The 19,919-nt window shown below is 45.9% G+C and overlaps 1 protein-coding gene across 1 annotated transcript in view; it reads left to right on the top strand.

Moving 5' to 3' along the window:
- The first annotated feature begins 13,107 nt into the window (after nucleotides 1-13,107).
- FAM193A (family with sequence similarity 193 member A) overlaps nucleotides 13,108-19,919 on the top strand; it is a 107,389-nt gene continuing 100,577 nt past the window's right edge. The window contains exon 1 of the mRNA XM_039541210.1: nucleotides 13,108-13,585. Coding sequence (XP_039397144.1) covers nucleotides 13,307-13,585 — 279 coding nt within the window. The 5' untranslated portion in view covers nucleotides 13,108-13,306. The remainder of the gene's footprint in view (nucleotides 13,586-19,919) is intronic.

The following is a 19,919-nucleotide window of genomic DNA, read 5'->3' as shown; positions in this document are numbered from 1 at the left end:
AGGCATGAGTTCAGTTCTTGAGGTTCAAATTCATAGCAGAGGTGGGGAGCTTTGTAGTTGCAAAGAGTTCTTTTAGAATTTACTCCACATAGGTTATAGTCCAATGTCCAATATCATTTAAGCTTAATTGGGATCTCAATCTTGTGACTCAAACTTCCCCTGATGAAGCTTAAGCAGATCTGAGATGACAGGATCAGGAACCAAGGGTTTTTATACAGTTTTGCTAGACCATACAGTCCTGGATAAACAACAGGCTTTTAATGTAACCTTCTGTTTTCTAAACCTCAGTGGTCATTAACTACATGGATTAGCATAAGTTAATTTATCCATTAAGCAGTCTATCACAAACATCAAAGAGACACATAGACAATGACATTATTTTCCCCAAGATTCATCTAAATGTTAATATTTCATTTTGATCTCTGAATCAATAGCTGTAGTGACAGACAGGAACTGTCTGTTTACATGGCTAGCATCTATAAGTAAACATACATAATTAGTAACACTTCTAACTTCTAACAACATAGGTTTGCATTTCAAAGTTCTAGCCTATTTAGCATCGAATGGCCCTAATTACCATTCACATACTTTCTAACACGTCTTTAAAGGTTGGGTTTGGGTTAGTTAGCCTGCAAGCTGTTTAACCCTTTCTGGACATGTGTTATACTTTGTATAAGATTAATTGCAATTATATAACAGTGGTAGCAACAATGGTTTGCATAATATATTTTAATCAGACGTCACACATCCCAATGTGCATAAACAAACTTTTCCGCAGGGCCACCTCTGCCTAGCTGAACAGGGGAATGAGAAGCAGATGCAAACTGTGCTTGTGCTGGTTATTTCAATCCTCCTTCTACCCCAATTCAAAAAACCAGAGCACTACCTCATGTCTCCCTGCAGTACTAAAATACGAGTATTGACTGGAGCTTCCCTCTGCTGCATCAGGTGTGCCAGAACTGGAGTGCTGGGATTGGCTAGACCCTCTGGAGTTCAGAAGAGGTCCTGACTCACCACACCACTGAATGTCCCTGTTGGCTGTCCCCCATCCTCCTCCAACTCCACCCCATTATCCTCAGGGTTCACTCGGTTGGCCACTATGTCCCGACCTCTCCCCGCCTCTGAAATATCACAGGGATCTTGGCAGAGGAGGTGTGGTCATCACAAGGATGGTGTGCAGCTCCTTGTAGAAGTGGCATGTCTTTGGTGATGCACCAGACCAATGATTGGCCTCTTTTGCCTTCTAGTATGCCCGTCTCAGCTCCTTGATCTTTGCATGGCACTGTTGCATGTCACTTTTGTGCCTCTTCTCCTCCATGCCACAAGCATGCCCGTAGGTATCAGAGGTCCTGTGGCTGGAGTGGAGCAGTGACTGCACAGCCTCCTCTCCTCACAGACCCAGCAGATCCAAAACTTTGGTGTACTCCAGGCAGGAGCACATTTGCTGCAGGAAGCTGGCAACCCATCCTGGACAATGATCCCACACTTTCATAGGCCTTGGGTGGCAGGCCAGTCCTCGCGCACAGACAACCTGCCAACCTGAAGCATATTCTCACCAGCAACTGCACACCGCACCATAGTAACTCTAGCTCAGGAACCAATCCATGCAACAAACCTCAATGCCAACTCTGCCCACATATCTACACCAACAACACCATCACAGGACCTAACCAGATCAGCCACACCATCACCGGTTCATTCACCTGCACGTCCACCAATGTAATATACGCCATCATATGCCAGCAATGCCCCTCTGCTATGTACATCGGCCAAACTGGACAGTCTCTAAGGAAAAGGATAAATGGACACAAATCAGACATTAGGAATGGCAATATACAAAAACCTGTAGGAGAACACTTCAAGCTCCCTGGCCACACAATAGCAGAGCTTAAGGTGGCCATCCTGCAGCAAAAAAACTTTAGGACCAGACTTCAAAGAGAAACTGCTGAGCTCCAGTTCATCTGCAAATTTGACACCATCAGCTCAGGATTAAACAAAGACTGTGAATGGCTTGCCAACTACACAACCAGTTTCTCCTCCCTTGGTTTTCACACCTCAACTGCTAGAACAGGGCCTCATCCTCCCTGATTGATCTAACCTCGTTATCTCAAGCTTGCTTCTTGCTTGCTTATATATACCTGCCCCTGGAAATTTCCACTACTTGCATCCAAAGAAGTGGGTATTCACCCACGAAAGCTCATGCTGCAAAACGTCTGTTAGTCTATAAGGTGCCACAGGATTCTTTGCTGCTTCTACAGAACCAGACTAACACGGCTACCCCTCTGATACTTGAAATCATATAGAAGCATCCTGAGAATGACTGCTCAATCGGTGTTTAGCTTAGTGCTAATTTTGACACCCCTGTCATACCATAGGCTGTGTGACAGCAATCCAAATGCAGAGCTGACCTTGGCTATGCAATTATCAATTATGGCATTCTGTGACAGCATAGTCCCTAGGTAGCCAAACTTCTTCATGGACTTGAGAGGAGCATTGTTGACCTTAATAACTGGGTAGAGATGCACATCCCTCAGCACAGACTGGTATAGTACTTCAGTTTTCTTTAGGCCAGTGGTTTCCAAACTTTAACAACCCAGGAACCCCTTTCGTTAAAATGTGAAATCTCGTGAACCCCCTCCTAAAAATGAATATTTCCAGGGATTTAAGTTTAAATCTCCTCAGTGTGATGCTAACATTCACTCACCTCTCACTGAAGCAAAATAGCACTCCAGAGAAAATGACTTAGTATCGAATTACTGAGGCACCTGAACGCTGCTACATTGACTACTACAGGGATTGGCAACCTTTCAGAAGCAGTGTGCCAAGTTTTCATTTATTCACTCTAATTTAAGGTTCCGCGTGCCAGTAATACATGTTAAGGGTTTTAGAAGGTCTCTTTCTATGTCTATAATATATAACTAAACTATTGTTGTATGTAAAGTAAATAAGGTTTTTAAAATGTTTAAGAAGCTTCATTTAAAATTAAATTAAAATGCAGAGCCCCCTGGACTGGTGGTCAGGAGCTGGGCAGTGTGAGTGCCACTGAAAATCAGCTTGCGTGCTGCCTTCGGCACCCGTGCCATAGGTTGCCTACTCCTGGACTACTACCTGGTTCCAGCTGGTTTGGCGCGCAAACACCTTTTCTTCCACCACCAGGGCCATCCCTAGGAGGGTGCCCCACAAGGGACAAATTAGCCTGGACCACCCTCCACGTACAGTATGGCCCCTGCTCACTCTGCCCCTCATGCCACCCAACTTCCCGTCTGCCAAGGACAAGAGTCTGAGCTGCCACCTGTGTGCCTGGAGTCCCAGCTGCCTCCCTGCCCGTGATGGGGCTCAGGCTGCTGACCCCGCACTGGGGTCTGGGCTGCCGGCTCCGCACTCCGTGGGGCTCGGGCTGCTGGCCCCATCTGCCCAGCCCTGTACTGCATCCGGCTCAGGCTGCTAGCACCTCTGCTGACCAGGGCTCGGGCTGCTGGCCCTGTGGGGCTCGGGCTGCAGATCCCGTGCTGACTGGGGCTTAACTGCCCACTCAGCGCTCCACAGGGCTTCGGCTGTCTGCTCTGCAACTGGGTCACACCTGCTGCCTCCCTTGCCCAGGGTCCTCTGGCCGCCCTTAAGGAAATTTTTCTGGTGAACCCCCTGTAACATTGTGCGAACCCCCAGGAGTTCGTGAACCACTGCTTTAGGCTGATTGTGCAAGTGATTGACTGCATGAGCTAAGGGATCAGTTATAAACTGAATGTCATCAATGGAGTGAGCAACCAGTGCAAAGTCAGCAGCAAAGAAAAGTTCCTTCATGACTAAATCTCCTACTTTCATGAGAAAATGGAAGCACTGCAAACTGAACAACTTCCCATCGGTGCAGAACTGGATAAATACACCTCTACCAATGTCATGAAACGCATCCCTAAGCATAGCCAAAAAAAGGAAAAGAGCATAGGATCCAGCATACAACCTTGTTTAGTGTCATTGCTGATTAGAAAGGGATCCAATATCATGTCATTTTCTACTGCTCTGGCCATTGTCCCATCATGGAAGAACCGAGTGACAAAAATAAACTTTGAAGGGCATCCAAAGATGAACAAAAGTTTCCAAAGTTCCTCATGATTTACAGAGTCAAAAGCATTAGCTAAGTTGATGAACACCATGTACAGATCGTGATTTGGTCCAGGCACTTTTTCTGAAGCTGACAGGATGTGAAGATCATATGAATATTGTCCTGTCCAGATTTAAATCCACACTGAGACTTGGCGAGGATGGTTTCCACAAGATAGGTATTAAGTCTATTCAATATGATGCATGCAAGAATTTTCCCAGTAACAGAAAGTAAGGAATGCCATGGTGATTATCACAGTTTCCCTATTGCCTTTATTTTTATAGAGATGGACAATGCTGACATCCTTGAAATCCTGTGGCACCGACTCTTGCTCCCAGATAAAACAGAAGAGCCATGTGAGATATCCTACAATGTGGGAGCCACCCTGCTTCTACATCTCTTGTGGAATGCTACCCAGTCCAGGTGCTTTCCTTTGTGACATCTGCTTGATTGCTTTTCTTGTCTCATATAAGGTGGGTGCTAGTGCATGCTCTTCTTTTAATGGACTTTGTGGAAGAGCATTAATTGTTGGAACGATGTCAATTCTCTGCTTTTATGTTCCCATGTTTATTATTTATTCGTGCAGAATAATGTGGAAGGGTCTTTCAGCACGTCGACTGGCACACAGAGCCTGCAATATTAATCAAATCCAGAAAACAGTCTACACTAGCCTATCAAAACCAAACTCTTTAAATTCGTCTCCACTGGGATTTATTATTATTCATATCCCAGTAGTGACTACTGGTACCAACTCAGATTGGGGCCCCATTGTACTAAACACTGTACAAATGCATGGAAAAAAGCAGTCCCTGTCCTGAAAAGTTGGGTCAAGAAACCGAGACTTGCCTAAGGTCACACAGCAGAGACAGAATTAGAACCCAAGCCTCCTGAGTCTTAGTACAGTGCAATCTCCAGGCCTACTCCAGGTTCTAAGTTATTCTTCCTCAAAGGCTGATGTGCTGGAAGAGAGCTACTTTTCTTCAAGGCTTCCTACACCAGTACTTCAACGTTATAATTCAAAGAATTTAGCAGCCTGCTTGAAAAAAATGACCATTCTGCACAGTGTGGTCATGTAGCCAGTGGTGTAGCCAGGTTCTAAGAGCAGGGGGCGCAAACATAAAAAAGGCGCCCCCCCTTGGCTCCTCCTCTGGCCGCTCTGCGCCCCCACCCGTTGGCTCCTCCGGCCATGCTGCGCCCCCCCTCACTCCTCCGGCCATGTCCCCCCCATGGCTCCTCCAGCCGTGCCGTCCCGCCCCCGCGGTCCCCCCCAAGGCTCCTCCGGCCATGCCGGCCAAGCTGAATTCTCCATTTAGGGACAGAGACAGAGTGGCTGGTGCTTGGCATCGGCTGCACAGGTGGAGCGGTGGTGGGGGGCTCTCGCTCCCACTCCTGGGCCAGGCACACACCAGCTGAGGAGCTGAGGCCCATCAGAGCATGAGAGGAGCCTCCAGCCTCTGAGGCTGCTGACACCCGCCTGCCCGCATGGGATCCGCGCTGGCCCCCCTCTGCACCACTATGGTGCCGAGCACCCCACTCGCCGGGCCCCCCTGGCGGGGGGCAAGGGGGAAGGAGGCTGAACGTTCCAGAGCCCGGTGGGGTTCTAGAATGCTGGACGGCAGCTTCAGTCGCTTGGACAGGCTCTCTCCCATGGCAGCCTGCCCCCGGCCTGGCCCCTGCTGCACGGTGAGCCGCCGGGGACACGCGCCCACCCCGAGAGCAGCAACACACTCCCTGCTGCAGCAGCAGCACTATGCCAAGGGTAGGGGCAAAAGCTGACACTAGTGCCAGGGAAAATGCGCCTGCCTTGATGATAATGGGATGGGGCCGCCCCCCCCCATGGCTCCTCCGGCCGCGCTGTGACCATACTGCGTCCCCACCCCTCGCTCCTCCAGCCATGCCGTCCCCCCATGGCTCCTCCGGCCATGCCACCCCATCCCCTCACATGGCTCCTCTGGCTGTGCTGCCCCCCCCCCTTGCCTGTAGGAGCCCAGCACCGGCCCAGCAGGCCAAGCTTCAGAGTGGAGCGTGGGCCCTGCTCGCTGGCGCCATGGTAACCCCTAACTAAGGCACCGCTTTTGGAAAATGCACTGAGGGAAAGCGTCTGCTTCCCCTGCACCCCCCTAGCTATGCTACTGCATGTAGCTTCTGGGCGTACGTCCAGGCTCTCGTCAGACATAAGATGAGTTTTTATTTGTTTTGTCCCAGACTCTCCCAGCACCAGGCAAGGTGCTCTTGGCTAAGGTATGTGGCTACAGCACAAACTTGCAGAAGAGATTAGGAGAATCCAGAATTTGACTGTCTTTAGGAAATGCTACAGAACCTTCCTCTTCAGAAAGATCTTTTGTAGGTGACACTCACAACACTGACACCCCCTTTCGCCCATTAAACCCCAACCAGCCAATCAGCCAGACAACCAAAAAAGAAACTAAAATCTAAACATATCAAAAACCATAACTCTACCTCATGCACAGTCTTTACCCAAAAAAGGGAGATGTGCCAGAGACTCCATGAAGTCCACTTGGGACTTCACTACTGATATCAATGTTATGTAAAATGGACTGAGATACTATGATGATGGACAGCAGGATAAAACTCTTAGTTAGATTAGACACCATTTACATTGATGCAGGTATATCCTGTAATACCTTCATAATGTCATGTTTGATGTTGTGTGATGTGGACAATATTAGAACATGGTCACTGGCAGCACTTGTCTATAACTTTAGGACTCTTCACAAACAGATATTTAGGACACAATTCTTTGGCATGTGGGGGAAGCTTTTTTGGCCACAGAAAGCTACCTCACCACAGGGGGATCCTTAAATGGCAAAGAGCTGCCCTAGAGGTGCTTGAAATTCCCTTCTCAGGCAACAGACTAGGAGGCATGGCCATGGAAAATGTGAATAGCTGGCCCCTAGAGTTGGTAATCTCCAACGGCTCTAATTTCTGGGGTGAACTGGACTAGCACTAAGAACGTGTGTGTGTGTATGTAGAGATATGCTCCCTTCCCTCCCCCCCACCCCCACCCCCACCCCCACCCCATACCATAGGAAAAAGAGTTTTCAGAATGAAATTGCTGTTAAAGATGACTGAGCTTGCTGGGCAAAGTGTCATTGGCTTGCCTGAGTCAATGGGTGTCTCATGAAGTGAGCTCACCTAATTTTCAATAGTCCAACCAATGGCTAACTCAGGTTGACCTGCCTGGACCTTACACTCACACATAGTAAATCAAAAAGCCTCTCAATTACGGTACCTAAACACAAAATGTGGTCAGCAATAGGCCCTGACCTGGCCTGGCTTCTTGAGTTGTGGTAGAGGCCAGTCAGTCTGTTGGTCCATTCCCTGGCTCCACCCAGGAACTGCCTTTTAGAAGCTGCTAGCCCTTTATATTTGGCCTGCTGGGCCCTGATTGGCTGCAACCTGCTCCCAGCCCTTCTAGCCCTGGGAGGGATGCAGCAAGTGGTGGGGATCTCCAGAGAGGGAGGCTGGAGTGGAGGAGAGGAGGGACTCACCTGGCAGTAGTGGGCAGTGCGGGCCTCCGGAAGAGGCAGAGCACAGGTGGGGCCACTATGGCCCAGGTGTCTGGCACCGGGGCAGCGGCAGCTGCGCCAGGGCAGGCTTAGCCTTCCCTGCCCTATTATACTCGCCGCCCATGGGAAAAGACCCCCACATTTTCAGTGAAACCCAGAAATAATTTGGGAAATATAAATAAAGCCATTACATAATGTACAGAACAGTGGAGAAAAAAATTACAGCTTTAAAATCCCATCAAGATGCCTCTGTTACTCTAAACATTCGTGAACTCTTGGACATCTGAGTAGTCCCATTGACTTCAATGGAACTACACCTCTACCCCGATATAACGCGACCCGATATAACACGAATTCAGATATAACGCGGTAAAGCAGTGCTCCGGGGGGGGGGGGGGGCTGCACACTCCAGCAGATCAAAGCCAGTTTGATATAACGTGGTTTCACCTATAACACGGTAAGATTTTATGGCCCCCGAGGACAGTGTTATATTGGGGTAGAGGTGTATTTATGGCTGTGTTTGCAGGATTGGGCTGAAGGGCCTGATCCAAAGCCCACTGCAATCAAAGGAGCCCTTCCATTGTAATCACACTGGGGCAGACACTAACTTCTATATACATGTACAGCACCTAGCACACTTTGGGTTGCTATGAACCAATTATTTATTATTAATTATGTAGATAGTAAGATCTTTGGGGGCAGGAACTGTCTCCTTGTTCAGTGTTTGTATGATGCCTAGCCCAACTGGGTCTTCGTCTATGGCTAGGGCACCTAAGAGCTACAATAATACAATTAATAAATGATAACAAATTATGAATAACAATAGGCAGTAGGAGACCTCTCTTTACGTATAATGATGGACTCATTGAGGGGTAAAATTCTACAGATCATTGTCAGGTGTATGATAGGACACAGCCACAAACCTTCCAATTAAACTGTAAAAGTTACATTGTGCTTTCCTATGCTCATGTGAATTTTGAAGACAGAATCTGACCCTAATTGAGCCCTGTGGAACTCTGCACACAGCTTTTTATAGCCCATATGCCTCAAAGACTAATCTACAACACTGTGGAAGACTGACGTGTTCAGGTGGCAAAACATTGGAATGCACGACAATATTCTTACAATCCCTCAGTTCATCAGTCCTACTGTTTGTGACTGTTTCAGGTGCCATTCTGAGCAATTTTGAAATTATTAGCAGTCTAAATAATATTGTTTTGCACAGGAATTCAAAGTGTAAGGCTGTGGCAAAAAGCAATAGTGAGGCAAATTAAAGTTAATTCTCTCAAATGTTTTAGCCGAATGATTTTATTTTCTTAGTGATGACGCACAGCACTACAATCAAGCTGATTCAAGTAAGGGCAAGTAACAAAGGTGTAGGTCTTTTGAGCAGTCACACCCACGTGAGTTTGGTCACAGCATCTCCCCACCCCATTTCACTCTATACACATTTCAAATTCACCATTAAACTGGCAAAGTGATTTCTAAAGCAACCCAGGCCTGCATCAGGAGCTAAGATTGGACTGCAAGTTACAAATGAGGTGTAGTGGCAGAGCTGTGTAGGAAACCACACAAGTCTCTCATTTTCATGGGCAGTAAATTCATTCACAGATTAGAAAAAAAAAACCAAAACCACAGCTCTGCTTTTCACAGTTTATAAATATTCACAGCCCCGTTCAGGCATGGGAACTGATTTTAATTTTGAAAACTGAATTAAAAAAACATGACCTGCTGGCCCTTTATAGTCTGAAGAGTAAAAGCAAACATGGTGATGCTTCTGTAACAAGGGAATTAAGCATGCTGATGACAGAGTATTATTACTCTTACTGCTGCAGTGTTGACTGCTTTTTATTATAATAGTTCCCCAGATTAATGCATTTTATCTGCAACACATGGGAAATATACAAACTGACAGAGCTGTAATCATTTCTTTTGGAAGCACACGGTTGGATGAATGGGGACAAGTGTAAATAAAATCACTAGGAAAAGATAAAGCTGGCTCCGGATCAAATTTAAATAAGAGCATGCCAAAACATCATATGAAAGATAGGAGCTCTCTAGATTAAAAATAATACCCTATGTAAAAATGATGCTTTATGAAGTAAAATCATAACGTCTGCTGTTATGCATATTTTTTGCTTGAAATAAAATGCTGATTGTGAAGGTAGGACAAGGTGGGCAAGGTAATATCTTTTATTCGACCAACTTTTGTTGGTGAGAGAGACATGCTTTTGAACTTACATAGAGTTCTTCAGGTTTGTGATGGTGTGCATTTTGTATAACACTTATTATTTGTTTGTATAACACTAACATTCCACTAGGACAGGGGTGGGCAAACCAGGCCCCGTGGGCTGGATCTGGCTTGCCAGCCGTTTTAAGCTGGCCCTTGTGCTTCCACTGGGGAGCGGGGTCTGGGGCTTGCCCTGCTCCAACCGGGGAGCAGGGTTGGGAGCCACTGCTTGTGGAAGCAGCTGCATGGCCCCACTCCGGCACTCCAGGGTAGCAGGGTCAGGGGCCGCTGGGTAGCAGGGTCGGGGGCCGCTCCACGCAGCTCCCAGAAGCCACAGCATGGTCCATGTCCAGCACTCCAGCTGGGGAGTAGGGTCAGAGGCTGCTCCACGTGGCTCCCGGAAGCCACAGCATGGCCTCCCTCCGACTCCTATGCACTCCAATGGCCCTGTTCCAGTGGCCCACTCCGGCGCTCCAGTGGGAGCTGCAGGGGTGGAGCCTGTGGAGGGGGTAGTGTGCAGAGCTGTCTGACCGCACCTCTGCGTAGGAGCTGGAGAAGGGACATGCTGCTGCTTCTGGGAGCCCCTTGAGGTAAGTGCCACCTGGAGCCTGCACCCCTGAGCCTCCCCCCATACCCCAACCTGCTGCCCTAGCCCTGATCTCCCTCCTGCTCTCCAAACCCTTTGATCCCAGCCCGGAGCACCCTCCTGCACCCCAAATTCCTCATTCCCAGAGCCTACACCCCCAATCGGAGCCCTCACCCCCCCCATACTCCACTCCTCTGCCCCAGTCCGGACCCCCTCCTGCACCCTGAACTCCTCATTTCTGGCCCCATCCCAGAGCCTGCACCCCCAACAAGAGCCCTCACCCACTCCCGCACCCCAACCCCAATTTTGTGAGCATTCATGGCCCGCCATACAATTTCTGTTCCTAGATGTGGCCCTCAGGCTAAAAAGCTTGCCCACTAAGACAAAGGCCTAGCTCCAAAGAACTCACAATCTAACTAGCCATCATAAAGAACAAGGCGGGAAGGGGATATGATATAAGCAGTGAGATTCAAGGGTGAAGTACAGCACATGTGTTCCTACTTCGATAATTTATGTGTGAACATAGAGAGATCTTTTTCAGGAGACTGAGAAAGGCTAGTCACAGAACAATTTCACTGTAGGCAGAAGGTTTGCTAGAACGGAAACACCCTTTGCTCATTACAAGACAATGAAACAACTGTGCACTTTCAATCCACAGCACTATAACCTAGAGTTGCCCTTTTTGTGAGTAGGAGAGGCTAAGTGTAGTCATTGTGCCAGTGGGGTCAAAAACATTAGTAAACTGTGATGCAAGATTGCTTTGAGTGAAAAAAAATCTGCTTCCAACACTCATCTTCATACTATCATATATTGTCATCGTGAGTTGCATCAAAATATAACGCTACCGTAGTCTGCCACTGGCTACAATACAGTATGATAAAGCATCAAAACATCATCTGGTCCTATCGATCCATCTGCATGCTGCAATGCTATTTCATCATATTGTGTCAAAATATAGTGATGCAATGTGACATGATTCATAGGCCTTTGTTATGCCACAAACATGGATAATCCCAGATAATTATGCCAACCTATTAAGGGGTTGCTGATTTAGAAATCCACTGATAGAGTATTAGATAGAGTGATGGGCTTGCGGCATGTGTACCACTGCCCTCACTGGATGGAATTAGAATGTCTCAACTGTGTGTAATAATCCTGTTCCTACAAAGAATTAATGGAGATTTTCCATTAGCACAAGTGATAGGGGCCTGTACTTTTGCATCAGGAACCAGCTGTGATTTATCCTTCTGTCATAAAAAGTTTAGAAAGTCAGTGTTGGAAGCACAGTGATAAGTAGGAAGACTCAGATCCATAAAGGAACTTAGATACCTGAATCCCAATTTTAGGCTTCACTGCCATCCACAAAATTCCTTCTCGGCTGCCACCTAACCCTGTAGGTACCTAAACTTATTTGGCACCTAAATTCCTCCCTCTGGCATGTGCACTGCTGCCTCAGATGCTCAGACACCTATGTCCTGCCTAAGCCCCAGTGTGAGCCACAAACAGGAAAATAGGTGTTTTCCTGCCTATCCAATAGGCATCCTCTGAGCACCACTATAGGATCAGGTCCTATTCAAAATCTGGCAAAGGGAGGAGGTGGCATTGGTGCCCACCTTATAACTGTGAAGATGCTGTAATAAAAACTAACTATTGAAATGATATGCTATTGTGTATTTAACAGTTTAAAATAAGGCTTCATTTTAAAACATTGTTTGTTTTGTATTATACAATATATTTGCAGAAGGCTCTTAGTAGCGTGGTTGAAATTTTGACTGCATTTTCACGGGAAGACTCTACCTGTGTAAGCTCCAAAGAGTCAGACCTCTAGTTAATAAATATATATTTCTGGAAAACAAGCCTCATATTTAAAGGTGTAACAAATCCACGACAGCTTTGATGAGGTTAAAAGCTATCATCATCCAATGTTTGATGGGCCATATTTGCGATGAGTGTGGTTGGTTTTAGCTCCCATATCCCAAACTCATCACTGTGCTTTGCACTAATTGGAAGACTCAGTAGAGGTCAAAACCTGCATGCACCATGGAGACTGACACTGAACTGAGATTCATTCAAATCATGTTCACTGCATGGGGTTTCCACTCTGGTGAAAAACAGTGCTGCAGCTCAGCTACCTCAGACTTCACATCTGGAATTGCAGTACCATTAGAACCACCTGTATTAGGTGCACAGCTGGGAAACGACATTGCACCTAATAAAGTAGCTACACTGTATTATACAGAGAACTGTCCTGACATACCCTCTGCCTGTGCAAGGGACTCTTGGAGGGCTGCCTAAGGATTCTACCCCTTTAAAAGCCCCTGTATCCAACCATCACGTGGTGCTGTTAGACTCCTCCACCCCTGCTCCTTCTTTGCGGCTCTGTAGTCCCCTGACAAGGGTGGCAACGTTGATCAACCGGGCTAACGGCAGCGAAGAAAACTACAAATCCCATCGAACGCTGCGAAGCGAGATGACATAACCGACCGCTCCCGGCTGGGCAGCGCAATGCACGCCGGGAGTTGTAGTTCCATCCCCTCCTGCTGCTAGGATGCGTTGCCGAAGTGGCAGCAGAGTACGACTGCATTTCCCGGCGTGCTGCGCGGCGCGGGTTCCCGTCAGCGCAAGGGGGAGCCCCCCGACGTAAAGGGGGATCACTTTCCCCTTGTGTCCGCCATATTGGACGGTAACTCTGGTCAGCGGCGCTGGGGCCAAGGGAGTCCCCGTTACAGTGACAGTTCGCGCGCCCCTGCTCCTCGGTGCCCGGGGCGGCCTGTGCCCCGGCCTTACCCGCTCCCCCTTCCGGGCGCTGACGGCGGCTCCGACCTCCTCGCTGCCCCCTCCCTGCCCGGGTGTCAGACACGATGAGTCCGGCCGACGCCAAGCGAGGAGCCAAGCGCAGAAAGAACAAGCGGGGCGGCGGCCTCGGCAGTACCGGCGGCCCCGGACCCAGCGGCGGCGGCGGGGCGGGAGGCCTGAGCAAGAGCGGGGCCGCCTCGGTATCGGCCGCCCTGCGGGCTCCAGCCCAGGCGGTGGCTGCCACGCCGAGCGTGGTGGGCGGCCTGCTGACAGCGCCGGCAACGGCCACCGGCAACGGAGCCCTGAGCGGCGGCGCTGGAGGGGCCGGGGCGGGACATGGCGAGGTGAGGGGGGGGGGCGCTTCGAGGGGAGGCCTGGCCGCACCCACCCACCCCCTCTCCGGGAGCAGGGGCCGCCGCCCCTGGGTGGGAGCCGCTAGCGGGGTTCGCTCTGCGGCCGCAGTGACAGGCATCCCGCTGCAGCGGAGCCCCCCGCACGCCAGCGGGAGGAGGGGTGGGGGAGCTGGGCAGTCAGCCACGGTGACGGGGAGAGCCCCCTTTGGCTGCTTCGCAGCCCCCCCGCAGCGGGGAGCCCCGGGGTGTTGCCTGCCCCCCACCCTCCCAGCGAGGATGTGGGGCTGGGCACGGTACTTTCTTCCCACCCCACCAGGGCAGGGCGCTGCAGCATGGTACGTCCTGGTGGGGAGGCTCGGGGAGTAGTTTGAGCATCCCACAGGGCTTCCCATGCCAGGCATCCCATCTTTCTGCGTCCCCAGGGCTTGTGCTGAAGCTTGTGGGAGGAGGAGCGAGAGAAGAGGTTTGAGGCGTTGCCACCTAGGGCACATGTTATCTCCTTAAAGTGAAGTTCCCTTTTCTCCGAAAATATTTTCATTGAAAAGTTGCATGTTCGTTGTTAGTGGGATTGCAGGCTTGCATATTGAGCTGCTGAAACAATTTGGGCATGTTTGCTCTGTTTTACTAGTTTTATTTTAGTGAAGTTTATTGTAAGCATACCATATTGTGCAATGACACCTGTCTTAGGTGACTGACCAAGGGTCAAGCAAAAATCAGTTAAATTATTGATTATTTTTTTGAGAGCTACTCTGTTGTCATAACTAACAAGACAGGAACGGAGGGAGGTTGACTTTTTTTTCTTTAAAGGTTGAACAGATTTTTATTGAAAAGTGCACTAAGGTTAGATTTAGGTGCCTCACTTACAGGGGGGTTGCCTGTTGGCTGTGTCCTTACTTGCAGGTTTCAGTATATACCTCATTTGTCACCTTCATCTTCCTTCTCCATAAGGAAATTGTCAGACACATGGAAGAAGAAAGAAGAAATGGTTTCTGTGGTGTGAGAGGGATCCAAAGTACTTAATGATCTAACCAACTGGATTTTAGTTCTGTGTGTGGTCTTATCTCCTGTTTGTTTTGCTAAGGCAATGAGAATTCATCAATTATAAATATAAACTTACAGGCAAGTCGCATCTTAGGCGCATTTAACATGCGCGAATTCAGCTTTGCATGGTTGGCAGAAACGGGGGGAAAAAAAGAAAAATAACAATAGAAAAACTGCATCTGTAGTGCGGGCGATTCTGCCTGCCATTCAACTCAATGAGTGTTTCACTATACGTGGTTTTCGCTTTACGCGTGAACCACGGAACGGAACCCCCACGTAAGATGAGACTTGCCAGTATTTTCTTTATAACCACAGCAACCTTGCCCTCCCTCCTCAAAGCCCCCCACCCCGCATCAGCTGCAACTTAGCTTCATAGCTGTCATGCTAATGCAGTATTTATTTCAAACATGATTTCCATTTGGGACAATAGGCGCTACCATAACTTGTGAATATCTAGAAGTGATACAGATTTTACTGCTACATTGAGAGGATGCCCTCAAACTCTACTGTTATCTTAGAAAATATCTAGCGAGAGGCTGAAGTTTAATTTAAAAATCAGTACAACACTTTAATAGAATGCAGGTGCTTCGGGGCAGTGTCTGTCTACTACAGTGCGTAGCTCAGTGGGCCCCCAATGTTGGCTGGTCCCTAGGCACTGTGGTAAGACATGTGATTGGTAATGCCTGAGGAAAATGGAGCAACATGGTAGATTGAAGTGATTCAACCAATGAAGGGGTTTGCTGTCCCTAATAACTTGGGTTGTCTATAGATTGTGCATCTGCTGTATGCAGAGTCCAGAACAGTATTCTGCAAGTGGCTTTCTTAAGTTCGTAACTGACTAAGAGATCTCTTGCAAAAGCTGATCTCAGGAGGACAGAATGGGCTGGCCATCCTTCCGCTTAAGGGCTACCTTTAGATTTTAGACTTGATAGTTGTCATTTATATGTCTCACTTTTAAGATAGACCACCATCTCCTTGAAATTGTACAGTATTAAAACTTTAAATAATTGTGAAAACACTTTCACATGTTACTGTATGCCTTCGTTCATAGTAGAGAACTTAAAATAATTTGCCCTTAAATGAGAGAGTACTCTATTATACAAGTCCATTATTTTGTAAGTCAGTTCCACATATGACAAATTTATTTTACTACTTTTGCTTGTACTTTTAAATACACTCACAGGTTATTGCAATGTTTTCACAACATTTGATGAACAGTATGTTACTAACGATTCTGCAAGCTGGTTGGCAAATATCAGTTGGACCAACTGGTTAAGTTGGAAGTAAACTCATGAGACTGGATTTATATATACAAGGTAGCAAACATTACAATTGGTTTATGAGAGCAAGCATAATCCACTATGCCATGTTACTGAAAGCCACATATAGTTAATAGTTTTATATTGGCTCACTTGCCTCATGTCATATACACTATTATTTTTCTTGACACGTTTAAATATTTTTTATTGTAGTGATGCAACAAAATTGCCAATACTTTGTCATTTAATGCCATAGTTGTTTCAAGCATATAAGCTAAAATAACTTGACATTTTCTAAATGTTGCTCTTGCTCCAGAATGTAATACTCTAAATAGTTAACCACTCTGAAACTAAAGAATACAGGATCAAGACAAGATTTGTGATTGTCATTCACTGGGGTGATGACTTACCATGAGTTGCTTTCCTTCTCCACATAACCCGGAAGCTCTGTATACCTTTCATGAATGACCTGTACAAATCAGGTGCAGTATTTATGTTGGCTGAGTGAAAAGAAAATGGCATGCTAGTATCTCTATGGTCGTAACCAGATTTGCATTACTTTCATCTTGTACAAAATGTTGCTGAGTGTCTGAGAGGTGGTACGAAAAATCAAAAGCCATTGTTCTAATTTACAAACTTTAATGGCTTCTGATCTCTCAGAATATATATTATAAAGTCCTGTTACTGCTGACTGCTTAGCTGTGACTGCACCCCAGAATATAACGTAGTCAAGTTGCTAGCCCACTAATGCTGCTCTGTGTCAGTTGTGTGCCCCTCATATTAGGTTCTCCATTGTTGGAAAGACTATTGTTAGGTTGCTGAACTATGGCGCAACCTCCCATTAGAATTCTATTAGTGTAAACTCCCTTTAGAATACATGATTAGATTTAAACTACACTTTAGCAAACTTGTGCAAAACAGTTGCTAATTATCTGGTGATATATTGATAAAAGATGTTTTATAAGCAAAGTTGGATTGAGTTTTAAGATACATCCAATTTTATATTTCCAATTAAAAAGCCCTTTTCTTAATTTTCAAATTAGCTATGAAAATCCTAGCTAGAATGAACATCATAATTAAATTGAGATTTTTATGGTTCTTAGCCTAAGATACTCATTTCCGTTTAGTTTCTTCATTAAATATATGCTAAATCTTTTCCTGTGATACAAGCAAGCAATTCTTTAAAAAAGAAAAAAATCATATTGGAAGTTATTCTTTTGGCCCTATATACATTCTTGAAAACATCAGAATTCCTGTCTTCTAAACAATATTCTGCAAGTGTTCTGCAGAAACTAAAGATGCTTTGCTTGGTGTTCCTCTAGTAAGGAAACTTGTTGGTGACACTAGTTTAACTGGAATTGGAAGATACGCAATTTACGCTTGCAGGGTAGGATCATAAGACTTTACATATATCTTTGTGATGATAAAATATGGCTACTGGGGATAGTGTTACATTAAAATAGAATAATTTTTTATCTGAAGTTTGAGCATATAGACCAGGCATTTTTAAATTTAATATTTCATTTATTATGTGAAAAGAAAAATGAGCATTTTTTAAAATGTGATTGTACTGTGTTCTGTGATGATGAAATATTAAGATTTGGATTAATAGTTGGAATTTTGATTGAATCTGTGGGATATATTTGGAATTGCTTTTTATTGGTCTCTTCACAATACAGGATTCTGTGGTGAGGAAACAAGTTGTAAAGTTGGCTTTGTGTGATAGCTTGCCTAGGTGGCTGGGTATGAAGAACTGTTTGTCTATGACTGACCTGTTCCAGTAGACCTTACTATAGGTCTGAGTGAATTTGTGTGCTTTAACTAGAATGAACAATTCAGTAAGCCAAAGAGGGGAGAAATTACTATCCTGCACACTTAGAAATATTGTCTGTAGATAGTGTGTACTAATATGATCAATCTTTGTACAATTAAGAACCTTCTGACACAGACAAACTTAAAATATTTTATCAAAACTCTGTTAGGTGTACTCCTTTTACTTTCTCTCATTATCAAAGGTATAGGCTTAATGTCCCCTTTATACTGACATAAGAATGGCCTTACTGGGTCAGACCAAAGGTCCATCTAGCCCAGTATCCTGTCTTCCAACAGTGGCCAATGCCAGGTGCCCCAGAGGGAATGAACAGAACAGGTAATCATCAAGTGATCCATTCCCTGTCAGTCATTCCCAGCTTCTGGCAAAAGTAGCTTTTGCTTTATTTGTTCCCTGGGCTAATTGATTCTAATTCTATCTGATAAATCTAAGACATGGGAAGAGTGTATGTATGTATACATGACATTGATGGATATCAAATCCAGATCTGTTGGCTGCATTTTTTTCTCACTATACATGTGTTAATGTGAGCAGATATCAAGAGTAATCAGACTTGAACTGCTACATTAAACATACAAACGGCTTGTCTAGAACAAATATTAACACAGTTGAAGTTTCACATGCGTCAGATTCTGGCTTAGATATACCATCAAATGTTTCATATAACTAAGGTGTCCTGTGGCTTGAAATATGCGGTCAGAAGGAACATTTGTCTTGCCTTGTTGGACAAAAAATTTCTGAGAAAGCTAAAATTAGATTTTTAAATTTTCTCTACCTTCAAATATACAATGCAGCTGCCCCCAAAACTCCATTTTTTGCAAAAACTTAAATCCTGTTGTAGGTCACTACATAATGATTAGATTCAAATTCACATGAAAAAATGGTTTCTGAAAATTAATGGGTGCAGATAGAAAGCAAGGTAAGGTATTATCCAAATCTCAGTCTAATCACAGTATAAACTAATAAGGTTAAATTTTGAACCTTTATTTTGTGTTTGTGCATTAACAAAATTAAAAAAAAAAATCACACTTTTACCTTTCCTTTGGTAACTTGGGGGAGGAATTGAGCCCCCTTACCTTTCCAATCTACAGGTAGAAGCAACTCATAGCTGGTTAAAAGGAAAATGTTGGGTCCCTAAGGCAAGGGTTCTCAGCCGTGACCCCCTTCTGACAACAAAAATTACCACGACCCCAGAAGTGGGGACTGAAGTCTGAGCCCGGCTGCCCCGGAAGAGAGGGCCAGGGCCAAAGCTCAAGGGCTCAGCCCCAGGCAGGGGGGCCTGCAACCTGAGCCCTGCCACCCAGATCTGAAGCTGTTGGCCCTGGGAAGTGGGACTCGGACTTTGACCTCTGACCCCAGCAAGTCTAATGCCAGCCCTGGTGAGCCAGAGTTTGAGAACTGCTGCCTTAAGGTATCTCTCTGTGATTAGAGAAACTTCCCGACGATAAAAATCCATTGAAGTCATGCTTTCAAGGAGATGGGGAGATGATTGGGGGCACAGAGCTGCTGAGGATGTACAGGGTTTCTGTGATGTTCTAGGAAGGATCTTTGTGGAACCAGGGAATCCATGGATTTTTGATTTTTAGTTCAGCTCCTCATTCCATGGTAAAGGGGGATCAACCTTCACCTTTGATGGAAGGTGAGGAGGCTCTGCTTTTTCTTCCTTTTAAGGTGCCCTTTGCTGGGTTTATTGCAGTAAGGGGCAATCGAGCCTCTGATTACCAAAATCTGTGAAGAAATATTCTATCTGGAATATTCCTAGAATAGTTGATATCTGAGAGTGCTGGTGTCCGCTTCCTGTAGTATCATAGTCCAAAAGTTGGTAAGCTGGGACCTGATATTTCCAATGCTTTTTTTTTTTTAATTTTATTTAGAAGGGGAACTGCTAAAATTCCAATGCTGTGTTCTTACATGACAAGACAGCAATAAAATAAGTATGCCACTATTTCTTTTCCTGGCCTGATTATTACTAAAATTCATATTGAAAACTCCCAAATCAATTATTTGGTATTAGACTGGGCTAGTATGTCCCCACTCTGGGATACTCTCTCCACAGTGGCCACTTCTCTGCCCCACTGATCACTACATTAAGTTTGAACCAAATCTAATTTATTAAACAGCAACTGTAAGAAAAATAAGGGAAAAATGGAAAAGGTTAAAGGAACATGGAGCCCTGCACTATGGGTGTAGAGAA

Source organism: Mauremys reevesii, linkage group 5 (genome assembly GCF_016161935.1).
Source record: "Mauremys reevesii isolate NIE-2019 linkage group 5, ASM1616193v1, whole genome shotgun sequence".
Taxonomy (NCBI): domain Eukaryota; kingdom Metazoa; phylum Chordata; order Testudines; family Geoemydidae; genus Mauremys; species Mauremys reevesii.
This window is presented reverse-complemented; position numbering and strand designations above follow the sequence as displayed.